This window comes from Sus scrofa, chromosome 9 (genome assembly GCF_054392235.1).
Source record: "Sus scrofa isolate SSC_HxYL_T2T_F1_AM1 chromosome 9, Sscrofa_HxYL_maternal_Yorkshire_Landrace_v2.0, whole genome shotgun sequence".
Lineage (NCBI taxonomy): Eukaryota > Metazoa > Chordata > Mammalia > Artiodactyla > Suidae > Sus > Sus scrofa.
In genome coordinates this window covers 118,430,007-118,443,844 of record NC_139391.1, presented here as the reverse complement: position 1 = coordinate 118,443,844, position 13,838 = coordinate 118,430,007, and the positions used below count along the sequence as shown (strand labels likewise).

Sequence of the window (13,838 nt, the reverse complement as noted above, 5' to 3'; positions counted from 1 at the left end):
CTTCCTATTTGGGTGCCTTTTATTTCTTTTGTTTGTCTGATTGCTGTGGCTAGGATTTCCAATACTCTGTTGAATAGCAGTGGTAAGAGTGGGCATCCTTGTCTTGTTTCAGATTTTAATGGGAAGGCTTTCAGCTTTTCTCCATTGAGTATTATATTTGCTCTGGGTTTGTCATAAATGGCTGTTATTATGTTATGGCATGTTCCCTCTATACCCACTTTGGTAAGAGTTTTGATCATGAATGGATGTTGGATTTTCTCAAATGCTTTTTCTGCACCTATTGAGATGATCATGTAGTTTTTGACTTTTCTTAATGTGGTGTGTGATGTTGATTGATTTGCATATGTTGAACCATCCTTGTGAACTTGGGATGAATCCCACTTGGTTGTGGTGTATGATCTTTTTTATATGTTGTTCGATTTGTTTGGCTAAAATTTTGTTGGGAATTTTTGTGTCTATATTCATCAGAAATATTGGCCTATAATTTTCTTTTTTGGTAGTGTCTTTGTCTGGTTTTGGTATTAGGGTGATGTGGCTTCATAGAATGTCTTTGAGAGTGTTCCTTCTTCAACATTTTAGAAATGTTTAAGAAGATGTGTATAAGTTCCTCTTTTTATGTTTGGTAGAGTTTGCCTGTGAAGCCATCTGTGGACTTTTATTTGTCAGGAGTGTTTTTATGACATATTCAGTTTCATTTCTACTGATCAGTTTGTTCAGTTGATCTATTTCTTCTTGATTCAGTTTTGGTGGGCTCTAAGTCTCTAGAAAGTTGTCCATTTCTTCTAAACTGTCAAATTTAATTTATATGTCATATAAACATATAAATGTTTAATTTATGTCAAATTGGTATATAATTGTTTGTAGTATTCTCTTATTTTTTTTATTTCTGCAGTATCTGTTGAGATTTCTCCTTTTTTGTTTCTTATTTTGTTTGTTTGTTTTTTTTTTCTCTCCTCTTCTTGGTGAGTCTGGCCAGAGGTTTGTCCATTTTGCTTACCTTTTCAAAGAACCAGCTCTTGGTTTTATTGATTTTTTTCCATTGTTTTTTCAATCTCTATTTTACTGCTTTCCTCTCTGATCTTTATGATTTCCTTCCTTCTGCTGACTTAAGGTTTTTTCTGTGTGTGCTTTTTTTTCTAATTCATTTAGGTGGTAGGTTAAGTTGTTGATTTGAGATTTTTCTTTTTTGAGGAAGGCCTGTATCACTATAATTTTCCCTCTAAGCACTGCTTTTGTGACATTCCATAAATTTTTGAATCGTTGCGTTTTCATTATCATTGTCTCGAGGTGTTTTTTAATTTCCTTTTTGATGTCCTCATTGACCCACTGGTTTTTTAGTAGCATGTTTTTCAGTCATCATTTAGTCAGTTTTTTCTCATTTCTTTTCCTGTGGTTGATTTCTAATTTCATGCCGTTGTGGTCAGAGAAGATACTTAAAATGATTTCTATACTCTTAAATTTCTTGAGGTTAGTTTTGTGCCCCAGTATGTGATCAATCCTTGAGAATGTTCCATATGCACTTGACAAGGATATATATTCTTATTTTTTTAGATCTGATGTCCTGAAAATGTCCATTATGTCTAACTTTTTTCCTGTGTCATTTAGGATGTCTGTTTTATTGATATTCTGTCTAGAAGATCTTTCCATTGATGTGAATAGGTGTTAAAGTCTCCTTCTATGATTTAATTCTCATCAATTTCTCCTTTGATGTCTCTTAGTATTTGTTGTATGTATCTGAGTGCTCCTGCATTACGGGCATATATATTGACCATTGTAATATCCTCTTTTTGAATGGATCCTTTTATCATTAAGTAGTGTCCTTCTTTGTCTTTCTTTATTTTTTTTCTTGTCTTTTTGTCTTTTCTAGGGCTGCACCCATGGCATATGGAGGTTCCTGTCTTTCTTTATGGCCTTCATTTTAATGTCTATTTTATCTGATATGAGTATTGCAACTCCTGGTTTCCTGTCTTGTGCATTTGGCATGAAATACCTTTTCCCATATCCTCACTTTCAATCTATGTGTGTGTTTTGTCCTAAAGTGAGTCCCTTTGCAGCATATTGTAGGTTTTTGCTTTTTTATCCAATCTGCCACTCTGTGTCTTTGATTGGAACATTCAGTCCATTGACATTTAAGGTAATTATTGATAAATATATATTTATTGCCATTTTAAACCTTTCCAGTTGATTGTTTCTCCTTTGTTCCTTTCTCTCTTTTTTTCCCTTTTATTATGCTTGAGTACTTCTCGTTTTAGTTTTCGTGAATGTAATATTTGGTTTTGATTTGTGGTTGTCCTGTTTGTCAAATATGTTAACCACTTCCTATATCTGCTTCCTTTAGCCTGACAGTTGTAAAGACTCAAACACATTATTTTAAAAAAAAAGAGAGTCTAGATTTTCTAACTTTCCTTCCTCTATTATATTATTTGAAGTCCTTGTCCTTTTGCTGTTCCTTGTGGTTATCATCACTTTTACAGTCGGTTCTCCCCACCATTAGATCTGTATACTGGCTTATTTAAGTGATTGCTTTCCAATTGTGATTTCTTCTATCCTATTTCTTCTGACTTGTTTTTCATTTAGAGAAGCCATTTCATTATTTTCTTTAGAATGGGTTTATTATTGCTGTACTCTTTTAACTTTTGTTTGTTGGAGAAATTCTTTATTTCTCCTTCTATTTTAAATGATATTCTTGCTGGGCAGAGTATTCTAGGCTTCATTTTTCCCATTTATTTATTTATTTATTTATGCTTTTTGTGGGGCTGTACCCACAGCATATGGAGGTTCCAAGGCTAGGGGTTGAATCAGGGTTACAGCTGCTCACCTATGCCACAGACACAGCAATGCAGGTTCTGAGCCATGCCTGTGACCTACCCCACAGCTCACAGCAACCCCAGATCCTTAGCCCACTGAGTGAAGCCAGGTATTAAATCCACAACCTCATGGTTACTAGTTGAATTCTTTTCTGCTGAACCACAGTGGGAACTACATATTTTTCCCTTTTACAACTTTGAATATATCTTGTCACTCTCTTTCAGCCTGTAATGTTTCTGTAGATAAATCAGCTGATAGCCTTATGGAAGTTCCCTTATAATTAACACTTTGTGTTTCTCTTGATGCCTTTAGAGTCCTCTCTTTATCTTTAACATTTGCCATTTTTTATTATAATATGTCTCAATGTGGGCCTGTTTGGTTTCAACTTTTTTGGGGCCCTCTGTTTTCCTATACCTTGGTATCTGTTTCCGTTAGATTTGGGAAGTATTCAGATATAATTTCTTCAAATATATTTTCAATCCCCTTTTCTTTTTCTTCTCCTTCTGGAATTCATATTATGCATAGATTGGCCTGCTTTATATTATCCCATAGTTCTCTGGTATTGCTTTAATGTTTTTTTTAATTTGGTTTTCTATGTGCTGTCCTGATTGAGTGATTTCTATTATTCTATCATCCAAGTCACTAATTCATTCCTCTGCATTATTCATTTTGCTCTTTAGTGGCTTTAATTCAGTTTGTGTCTCTGAAAATGAATTTTCTAATTTTTCTTGGTTCCCCCTTATATTTTCTAGTTCCTTTCTAAAGGAATCTGCATTACTGTTTATATATGCTCTTAATTACTTAATATTCACCCTTAATTCCTTTAGTATTTTCACTATCTCCCTTTGAACTCAGTGTCTATAAGACTGAAGAGGTCTGTTTCATTGTTTTCTGCTTCAGGTGAATTTTCCTCTTCTTTTAACTTGGAATGGTGTCCTGAACTTATTCATTTCACCTATGTTTTTCTTTTTGTGTGAATTTAGGGAAACCAACTACTGTAGTTTTGGAGGGCTATTTCAATATAAGAGCACCCTTTTGTATTTTGGGGATTACTATGTATTTTTGATGTGGGAGTTTGGATATTTGCTGTCTCTATCTTTGGTGTGAGCAGGCTGTTATTCCCCCTGAGTTTGTTTCCAGGGAGAAGGAGACAATGGACAGGACTAGTAGTCACTGCCTGGTTTCTGGTCTCATGACGATAGCAAGGACCTGCAGGAAGTTGGTTCAGGATACTCCTAGTTGTAGGGCCCTGGGAAGTGGTATGCTTGGAACGGAAGGCTACATAGGCAGGAGTGTCAATTAAAGTTTTTCTTAAAGTCCTTCAAGGGAAGATAGCTTTTAAGTGGAGTATTGATTACTACTAGCTGGGACTATAATCTATACAAGAAGATAGCTTTTAAGTGGAGTATTGATCACTACTAGCTAGGACTATAATCTATACAAGAACCTGTAGTATAGAACTTTTTGAGAAGATAAGGAAGAAACTGAAATGAGCCCGGAGTAATCTGTCTTATATCCTGGGTATTAGTTCATTATGTTATACAAAGGGTAATCCAGTCATTATACCTGAACATTATACCTGAAATTTACCCTTTCCTCAGGAGGAAAAGAAAATGGTAGCTTGGCAGAGAGCCCGAATGCAGATCAACCCTAGTAGAACAAATCACCTGGAAAACTTCAAAGAAATGCAGAAAAACTCAGGACCGCTAAAAAATGTGAATTATTGTGTGTTGATTGGAGCTCCTCCTGTGGAAAAAAGTGAGTGTGTTCAAGGGAATAGGCCATGCAGGGACAGGTCAGGTAAAGGTAGAGAGAGAGGGAAGGTGGAAAGGAAAAGAGACCTATAACAGCATTTGACACCGAAAATCACTCTCAGCACTCTTCTTTTGCTTCCAAGGATCCCAGACTCTTGGTTTTCCTCCATCTTTACTGATAGAGCCTCACTCCCTTGTATTTTGTGTTCTGACTTCAAATCTACATGTTGATGTACAACATCAATCTCTATCTAGACTTATTTTTAAAAACTGAAGTATAGTCGATTTACAATATTATGTTAGTTTCAGGTGTAGAGCATAGTGATTCAGTTTTTGCTTGTTTTTTGCACATTGTATTCCATCATGGCTTATTATACCAAATATATTGTAGGCTTAGTTTCTTGGTGAACTCATCTAATATCACAGCTTTAAGTATCATCCATATGCTAAATACTTCCAGAATTATAGCTCCGGCGTAGATCTATCTTTTGTCCTCAGTGGCCTCTTGCAGCAGTAACATCCATTTTCCCCCTGTCACTGGTAACCATGCTGGCATCTGTTACTGAAGTTTATGGCCTTTTACCTGTCATCTCAAATCAGGACTTTGTGATTTTCCTTGCTGACCCAGCTTTACTTTAGTGTTGTGTACCCATCTGACTATGACACTCATTATGGTATTTGAGAAGGAAAAAATAAAACTTGAGACAAACTTTTTCTGACTAAAATACTTCAAGAATTCAAAAGACATGGCTAAGATATTTAGTATGGCAATAAAGTAAGATTAAGTTCAGGGTAGCTTAAGTATGTTGACCTTGATAACACAAAGAATGCTTCATAAGGAAAAACTCATTTTTTCTTCAAGTTTAAATGGATTTTTGAATTGAATACATTTTGATATCAGTATTGAACTCATGATGTATTCTTTTTTTAAAAAATGTTTTAGGAGTTCCTGCTATGGTGCAGTAGGTTAATGATCTGGCTTGTCTCTGTGGCATTGCCTGTTTGATTCCCAGCCTGGTGCAATGGGTTAGGGACCTGGCATTGCCACAGCTGTGGCATAGGTGGAAGATGTGGCTCATATTAGCTCCTTGGCCTGGGATCTTCCCTATGCCACAGGTGTGGCTGAAAAAGGAAAAAAAATGTATTAACTTTGTCCACTAGGGCCTAGAAATGACACCATACAATAAACACTCTTTATATAAATATAATTTTCCACTAAAAAGAACCAGATTTCCTTGGAAAAATGCTGATACCCAGGAAGGAAATACACCATATAGCAAGGGAGGTTTTTACTTTTTCTTTTTTCTTTTTCCTGTGCCAGCAGCATGCAGAAGTTCCTGGGCCAGGAATTGAACCTGAGCCATAGCAGCAACCACAGCCACAGGAGTGACAATGCCAGACCCTAAACACCTAGGCCACCAGGGAACTCTGAAAGGATGCTTTTGAAAATGACTAAAGTTGTATCAAAAGGGCTCAGCATCTAACTCTAAGAAGTTAGTTACCAAAGATAGGACAATTTGAGCATCAATAAAGATAAAATTTCAATGATTTAAAAAACTCATAAAACCCATCAGTTCATGCAGATATCAAAAAAACCCCAAAGAACCCCTCCCCCCAAGTTTGTCACTATTGGAGAATGCTAGGGAACCAACCGCTAGCATTACTTTGAATGCCAATGATAAATGGAAAAATCAAATATTTATCTCACTTTTCTATATGAACTATAAATCTGGGTAACCAAGTAGTAGTAGATGAGGGGAATTTTCTTTTTAGAAGAATTCCAGATAGTAAATGAGAGAGACTATTTGACTTAGAATATCATCATATTGCAACCCCCTAAAATACTAATGAATCTAGGCACCGAATATCAAAGGCTGTTAATATCCTAAAAACAGAAACAATCTGCCATTATGTGCAGGAATGTATCAGTGGCTATTATTGCCAAAAAATATAACCTGAATTTGATCAAAACCTCATGTCCATATATTCTATAAATTCTGATCTATACAAGACTCTTATTTTGCCAAAAAGTATGGTTTACTCTCCAGTTCCTCTAAAGGATTGATTTAACATATTTGAAATGTTCTTCTGTTCGCTATTTCCTGTTGTCTTCTATTTTCAGAGCTTTCTGGTTGAGTTTTTTTTCTTCCATTATGTTGGTGATTCTTTATAGTTTCATATTTATAGTCAAATGTTTGGAGATTCCTGTTTCGGATTTATGTTCAAGGATCTAGAGTGGATAGTTCACTAAATAGTCATCCCTGTTTGCCTCTCAGTAAAAGTGTTTTGCGGTTTGAAGGATGCCTCATGAGATTGCGGGGAAGCAGTGGCACACGGAGAATGAGAGAAATGTGGGTAGCTGACCTTCTGGGTGAAGTATCCCTGCATCTCTTCTATTAAGCCCTATATCACCTGGAATATTTCCCCTCTTACCTGCTTAGACACACTCTGGCAGCTTCTACACTTCTAAATGTCTACTATGTCCACTTGAGGGAACCATATGCAGAACTTTACCCTGTAAGCAGATGCCAGTCAGCTGTGTTAGCTCCTTTTCCCCTCTGTTGTCTAGAGTTCTTGATTTCAGTTCCAGCCCCAGGACTCACATCCTGGCAGACCTCCCACTTTATTCAGACAGAAATCTTTAGGATTTTAGTCTGGGAATGGACATTGCCACCACCAGCCCCTTCGTAGTCACGGGCCCAGTGGTTCTGGAAATAGTTCTGTAATTATCCAGGTGACCATCCCAGGGCTCGTTCCTTTGTAATCGGTGGCTCAAAACTTAGAATTCCTCTTTCTTAAGCTTTTGGTATAAATATGCATCTGTGCAGTCATTTTCTCTGTGTCTTTTAGACTATGAATTCTTCTACTTAGATTTCTCTACCAATTGTGTTTTATATTCTCTCATTCTTCCAGGAATTTGTCAGATATTTCACTTCTTTCATGTTAACTTTCCTGATTTTTCAGTGGGATTTTGAGTAGAAGTTTATTATCTTTATTTTTTATTTTTTGTCATCTGTATTTCTCCCACAATAGTTTTCCAAAGGTAAAAATTTTTTAAAAAAAACTCATAATTTGTGACAAGATATTAACTCCTAATATGGTCCATACTCAGGCCTGGGGGAGAGAAAATTTAAAATAATCTTAGGAATACCAGAATTTGGCATACTGGAAAGATCTAAGAGGGTCTTATAATCTCACCCATAGCAACTTTTTATCTCATTTCCCTAAGCTGATACAGGTCTTCTTTTTTTTCTTCAATCCTAGAACTGCTGACAATAGGGATTCCCTCTGTGCAGCGTCCCCGAGGGAGCTACCTCTTGGACACCCTGCAGTCTCTCTTCTTTGCTTCCTCCTCATCTGAGCAGAAACACTTCATTGTTCTGGTACATCTGGCAGATCCTGATTCCACATGGCGTGGTCAAATGATCTCCAACATCTCAACCCTCTTTAAACCATATATCCAAGCCAACCAGCTAGTAGTGATCAATACTCCACTTAAAAGCTATCTTCCCTTGAAGGACTTTAAGAAAAACTTTAATGACACTCCTGCCTATGTAGCCTTCCGTTCCAAGCAGAACATGGATTATGCCTTCCTCATGAACTTTGCTACCAACCACTCCGACTATTTCCTGATGATTGAAGATGACGTGAAATGTGTCCCTGGATTTGTCACCCAGATAGCTGCCACAGTGTCTGCCTGGGAAAAAAAACCTTGGGTGACTCTGGAGTTCTCTCAGCTGGGCTTCATTGGAAAACTCTTTCACACTAAAGACCTCCCCTGTTTTGTTCATTTCCTTCTCCTCTTCTACCAAGAAATGCCCTGTTACTACCTCCTCACCCATTTTCATGAACTTATGCAACAAACACCAATCCAGTTCTTCCCTTCCCTCTTCCAGCACATGGGTAATTATTCCTCCTTTGAGGGCAAATTCAATAGTCTCAAAGATAGAGAGTTTGAGGAAGATGACTTTGGCTCTCCCAGCAACCCTGCTGCATCCATCTACACTAGCCTGAAGGTTGCTAATGCCTCTGTTCTCATGAATGCCTATAGCTTGGATAAGAATTTCTTTTATACCAAGTCAGCTGAGGCTGGCAGTCACTTGACTGTGGTTTTGGACACACCTGCCAAAGTTTTCCGAGTTCAAGTGCTGACTGGCTCTGACCTAAAAGAAGAAAATCAGCTTAAAGAGGGACATATTGAACTGGGCTATGATTCTACTAATAGGATCAATGACTGTGATGACTATATTCTACTGGGGCTACTAGTAAATGGTGTCCTGAATAAGCAGGTATTATCTAATGAGTCTGGGAAGAAGGTGAAATGTGTGAGATTGCTGGTGACAGGCACTCCACCCTCTGGGATAATAGTTAGGCACATCAACCTCTGGGTTAAATGAAGTTTAAGTAATATGTCATGTGGAGAAGACATTGGAAGTTCTGGAGTGTTCATGTTGGAGGTTAGAATATAAAGAGGTTAAAAAATTAAAGTGTTTAAATTGGTTGGGGACATCTTATTGTTGTGTCCTTTTTAATATTCTTCATACAGCAGATATAGCATGTGGAAAGGCAGAGTGAAAGTAATATCCCTATGGGCTCAGAGAGCCACTAGTGGAAGAGGCCATCCAAAATTCTTTCCTTGGGCAAAAAAAATCAGACTTCTAGAAACAACATGAACATATGAGTTGGGGTGATTGATGCTCTTATCACATCCAAGAAATGGATTCACTGAAGACTGAACTTCCTATGTGGCAGGAAATGTAAACTGGTCAGGAGAGAAACATAATTATTTTCTCTGTAATCTCATTTTTCCATTACAATGTCGTCATTCAGTTGATAAACAGTTATTGATTACATTTTATAATCAATTAGGCAGAATCCTCTTCTACATAAACACCCAGTATGTCAGGGTATTATTTTATTTTTTTATTGTTGTTTTTATTAAAGTATAGTTGATTTAAAATGTTTCTTCAATTTCTGTTGTACAGCACAGTGACCCAATCACACACAGTCCCCTGTGCTGTACAGTAGGGCCCCACTGCTGCTCCTCTCATGTGACCACTCTGATAATTTCCCTAACAAGAGGCCTTGTGCTTCCAACTTGCAATGTGCATGGCAGACACTGAAAGCACACCAGGCCTGTGGTGTTTTCTCCAGAAGCAATGTCTTCCCACTTTCCTGTGAGGCCTCACATGATCAAGTATGCTTTCTGACATGCTCCCCTACTAAACACTCTGTGCTTTCTAAGTTCAGTGAATGGGTCAAAAAGCCAGTAGTACAGTACAAATGGGTTATTCATGAGAGAAAATTCTGAATTCGTGTGGAAGGCCATTCTTTCCCAATATAGTGGGAACACAGGGCACTAGTTTACCAATGCTGCGCCTCTCATATAAACACCCTTACAGATGTTCCAACACGAGGTTTCTGGCGTCCACCTTCCACAGGACATAGCTTACTTCTGTCTCTTTTCTCCTGTGAGCATGCTTACAGATCCCAACAAAGAATCTTCTTGCTTCCTACTGGCAATGTACATGCCAAGCCCTGAAAGAAGCCAGGCATAGTGGTGATTTCCTTTGGAATGCAACACTTATCACTTTCCTACTAGGCCACTCATGTAGGCCACTACATGCTGTATGTACTATATATACTATATGTAATATACTACATAGACTATATATTTATATAATATGGTATAAGACTATAATTTTTAGTATATTAATATATACTAAATATGTCAAGTGGAAAGGACCATCAATGGATAAAGAAGATGTGGTATATAAATACAATGGAATACTACTCAGCCACAAAAATTAAATTTTACCTTTTGCAGTAACATAGACGGTTTTGGAGGGCCTTATGCTAAGTGAAACAAGTCAGAGAAAGAGTACTGCATGATAGCACTTAAATGTGGAATCTGAAAAATACAACAAACTAGTGAATATAGCAAAAAAAAAAGCAGAATCGTAGAGAACAAACTAGTGGCTACTAGTGGGAAGATGGGGGAGAGGTAATACAGGGGTGGCAGAGAGGGAGGTATAACTATTGGGTGTAAGAGAGGCTCAAGGATGTGTTTTTCAACACGGGGAATATAGTCAGTATTTTGTAATAACTGTAAATGGAAAGTAGCCTTTAAAAAAAGTTTTTAAAGGAAGAAATAATACTTACTGTACAAAATCTCCTCTAGAAAATACAAGAGGGAGGGAATGGGGCCCAATTCATTTATGAGACCAGCATTTTCCTAACAACAAAACCAGACAGATCTTTATAAGATATTAATTCTTCTAACCCAGGAGAAGGAAATATCTTTTCATTTATTTGTGTGTTCTTCAATTTCTTTCATAAATGTCTTGTAGTTTTCAGTGTACATGTATTTCACCTCCTTGGATTAATTTATTCCTAAGTATTTTGCTCTTTTGGATGCACCTGTAAAATGGGATTATTTTCTTAAAGGTTCCTTGTCAGAGTATAGAAACTCAGTCGATCTTTGTACTGAGTTCAGATTCTGCAACCTTGCTGAATTTGTTTATTCTAATTTTTTTTGGTAGACTGTTTAGGGTTTCATAAATAATATTGTGTCATATGCAAAAATGGTAAAGTTTTACTTCTTTGTATCCAATTTTGATGTCTTTATTTCTTTTTCTTGCCTAATTACTCTGGTTAGAACTTCCAAAACTACATTGAATTAAAGTGGTGAGAGTAGGCATCCTTACCTTGTTTTTAATCTTAGAGGAAAAGCTTTCAGCTTTTCACCATTGCGTATAATGTTAGCTGTTGCTTGTCTTACATGGCCTTTATTGTTTTGAGGTACATTCTATGTATAGCCACTTTGTTGAGAGTTTTTATCATAAGTAGATGTTGCATTTCATTAAAAATCTTTTCTACATTTATGAGATGATTTTTATATTCTACTTTGTTAATGGAGTGAATCATATTGATTGATTTGTGGATGTGGAACCATTCTAGCATCACTGCCATAAATCCCACTTGGTCCCACTTGATATATGATCCTTTTAGTGCATCCTTGAATTCAGTTTGCTAATACTTTGTTGAGAATTTTTATTTCTATGCACATCAGGGTCCTTGTTGACATTCTTAAAATGCAAATTTAAATGTTTTATCAATGAAAAATTACAATTAAATGCAAAAATCAAAAAGTGAGAAAGTCCTTAGAAGTAAGTGATGATTAGGCAGAGCAGATAAAAAGAACAGGGACACAACTTACTTTTCATAGGAATTTTAACTCTTTGGAGGAATTCTCATTAAAATACATTTTAAAGGCAAGCTCTAGGTTAAAATTAAAACTTTTCTTTAGCTCTATATTTTTATGGTGAAACTGAAACTTTGTAACTAATTATATATAAGATATTAAGAAGTATTGGGCAGCCATTAAAATAATATCCTCAAAAAATTTTAATGACATAGATAAGTACTGCTATTAAGTGACAAAGTAACTGGGAATATAGGATGATTTCATCTAAATTAGATGACAGTATACAGATAATGTTGAATGGTAGTTTGCAAATTTTCTAAAATATTTTTATTGTTAATTTAATCAGAAGGATTCCATAAATATACTTTGATTTGATATGCCATTTTCTTTGAACCAGAGCTGTTGCGCAGATCAGATGTTCCCAACAATTCCTGTGAGTCCTGGGAGGCATTGACCTTCTGTGGTGCCTGACTCAGATGCTCAATAATTACTCTGAAGTATTGCATTTGGAAATAAGCTTATGTTTTCATAGTGTTAAATGACAAGACTTCTGCTAGAAGCCATTCTGAAAACATCAAAACTTAACAAATTTGGTTTTGATCTACTTGCGATCCTGTGAAGACAAACATGGTTTCTCTTGCTGACAGAACCATGAGGCTTTGCAATACTCCTGTTATTTCTCACATGATAGTTCCCACTGTGGCTCAGTGGGTTAAGAACCTGACACAGTGGTCCTGAGGATGCAGGTTTGATCCCTGGCCTCATTTAGTAGGTTAAGGATCAGGTGTTGCTGCAAGCTGTGGCATAGGTTTCAGATGGGGCTCAGATCTGCTGTCGTTGTGGCTGTGGTGTAGGCTTCAGCTACAGCTCTGATTCAACCCTTAGGCTGGAAACTTCCACATGCCACTGGTGCAGCCATAAAAATAAAATAAAATAAAAGATTCATTTATTTTTTTTTCTTTTTTGGCCACCCTGTGGCATATGGAGATTCTAGGCCAGGGATCAGATCTCAGCCACAGTTGGGACCTATGCCATAGCTGTGGCAATGCGGATCCCTGAACCCATTGTGCGGCTGGGAATTGAACCTGCGTCCTGGCATTGCAGAGAGGCCACCCATCCTGTTGCACCAAAGAGGGAACTCCCTCATTTCTGTATTTAAGTTAAATTTTCTTTTGTCATTTTCTTTTTTTTTTTTTTTTTTTTTTTTTTTTTTTTGTCTTTCTGCTATTTCTTTGGGCTGCTCCTGCGGCCTATGGAGCTTCCCAGGCTAGGGGTCGAATCGGAGCTGTAGCCACTGGCCTACGCCGGAGCCACAGCAACGCGGGATCCGAGCCGCGTCTGCAACCTACACCACAGCTCACGGCAACGCCGGATCGTTAACCCACTGAGCAAGGGCAGGGACCGAACCCGCAACCTCATGGTTCCTAGTCGGATTCGTTAACCACTGCGCCACGAACGGGAACTCCTTTTTCTTTTTTTTTTTTTTTTTTTTTGTCATTTTCTTACATAAGAGTAGTTGCTGTTGTTACTTACTTGCTGTTTTACTTGTAGCATTTTTATTTCAGTTTTTTAAAAAAATTTTAGGGTCACACCAGTAGCATATGCAAGTTCCCAGACTAGGCATCTAATTGGGGCTGCAGCTGAAGGTCTACATCACAGCCACACAATGTGGGATACAAGCTGAATCTGTGATCTACACCATAGCTCACAGCAACGCTGATACTCAACCTACTGAGCAGGGCTAGGGATCGAACCTGCATACTCATGGATACTAGGCCAGTTCACAACTCACTGAGCCACAACGGGAACTCTCTTTATTTCAATGTTTATAAAATGTCTGGCTGAGCAATTGCAGAATATTTCTAAATATGTAGTTAAATAAAACAAATGTTTAAATTTTTTAAATGAAGTTCACTTATGCTTCTGTCTTGCCATGACTTGAATGAATGATGACTAAGATGACAATGATGGGTTGTCTTTAAATTGCAACTAGTTTTCATTGTATATCATTGCTATTAAAATATCCACTTTAATCAGTACACATGAGTTTATGGTTTTGAAAGGGTTTT

At 37.1% G+C, this 13,838-nt stretch overlaps 1 protein-coding gene across 5 annotated transcripts in view; it reads left to right on the top strand.

Moving 5' to 3' along the window:
• Positions 1-11,446, top strand: part of LOC100513809 (alpha-1,3-mannosyl-glycoprotein 4-beta-N-acetylglucosaminyltransferase C-like) — an 80,182-nt gene extending 68,736 nt beyond the window's left edge. For 2 of the 5 annotated variants that reach the window (XM_084977585.1, XM_084977586.1), the window contains 2 exons: positions 4,410-4,566; positions 7,827-9,074. In XM_084977585.1, coding sequence (XP_084833711.1) covers positions 4,410-4,566; positions 7,827-8,959 — 1,290 coding nt within the window. In that variant the 3' untranslated portion in view covers positions 8,960-9,074. Of the gene's footprint in view, positions 1-4,409; positions 4,567-7,826 lie in introns of all 5 variants that reach the window. The other 3 variants (XM_084977587.1, XM_084977588.1, XM_084977589.1) reach the window with 2 other exon arrangements.
• Positions 11,447-13,838: the final 2,392 nt, after the last annotated feature.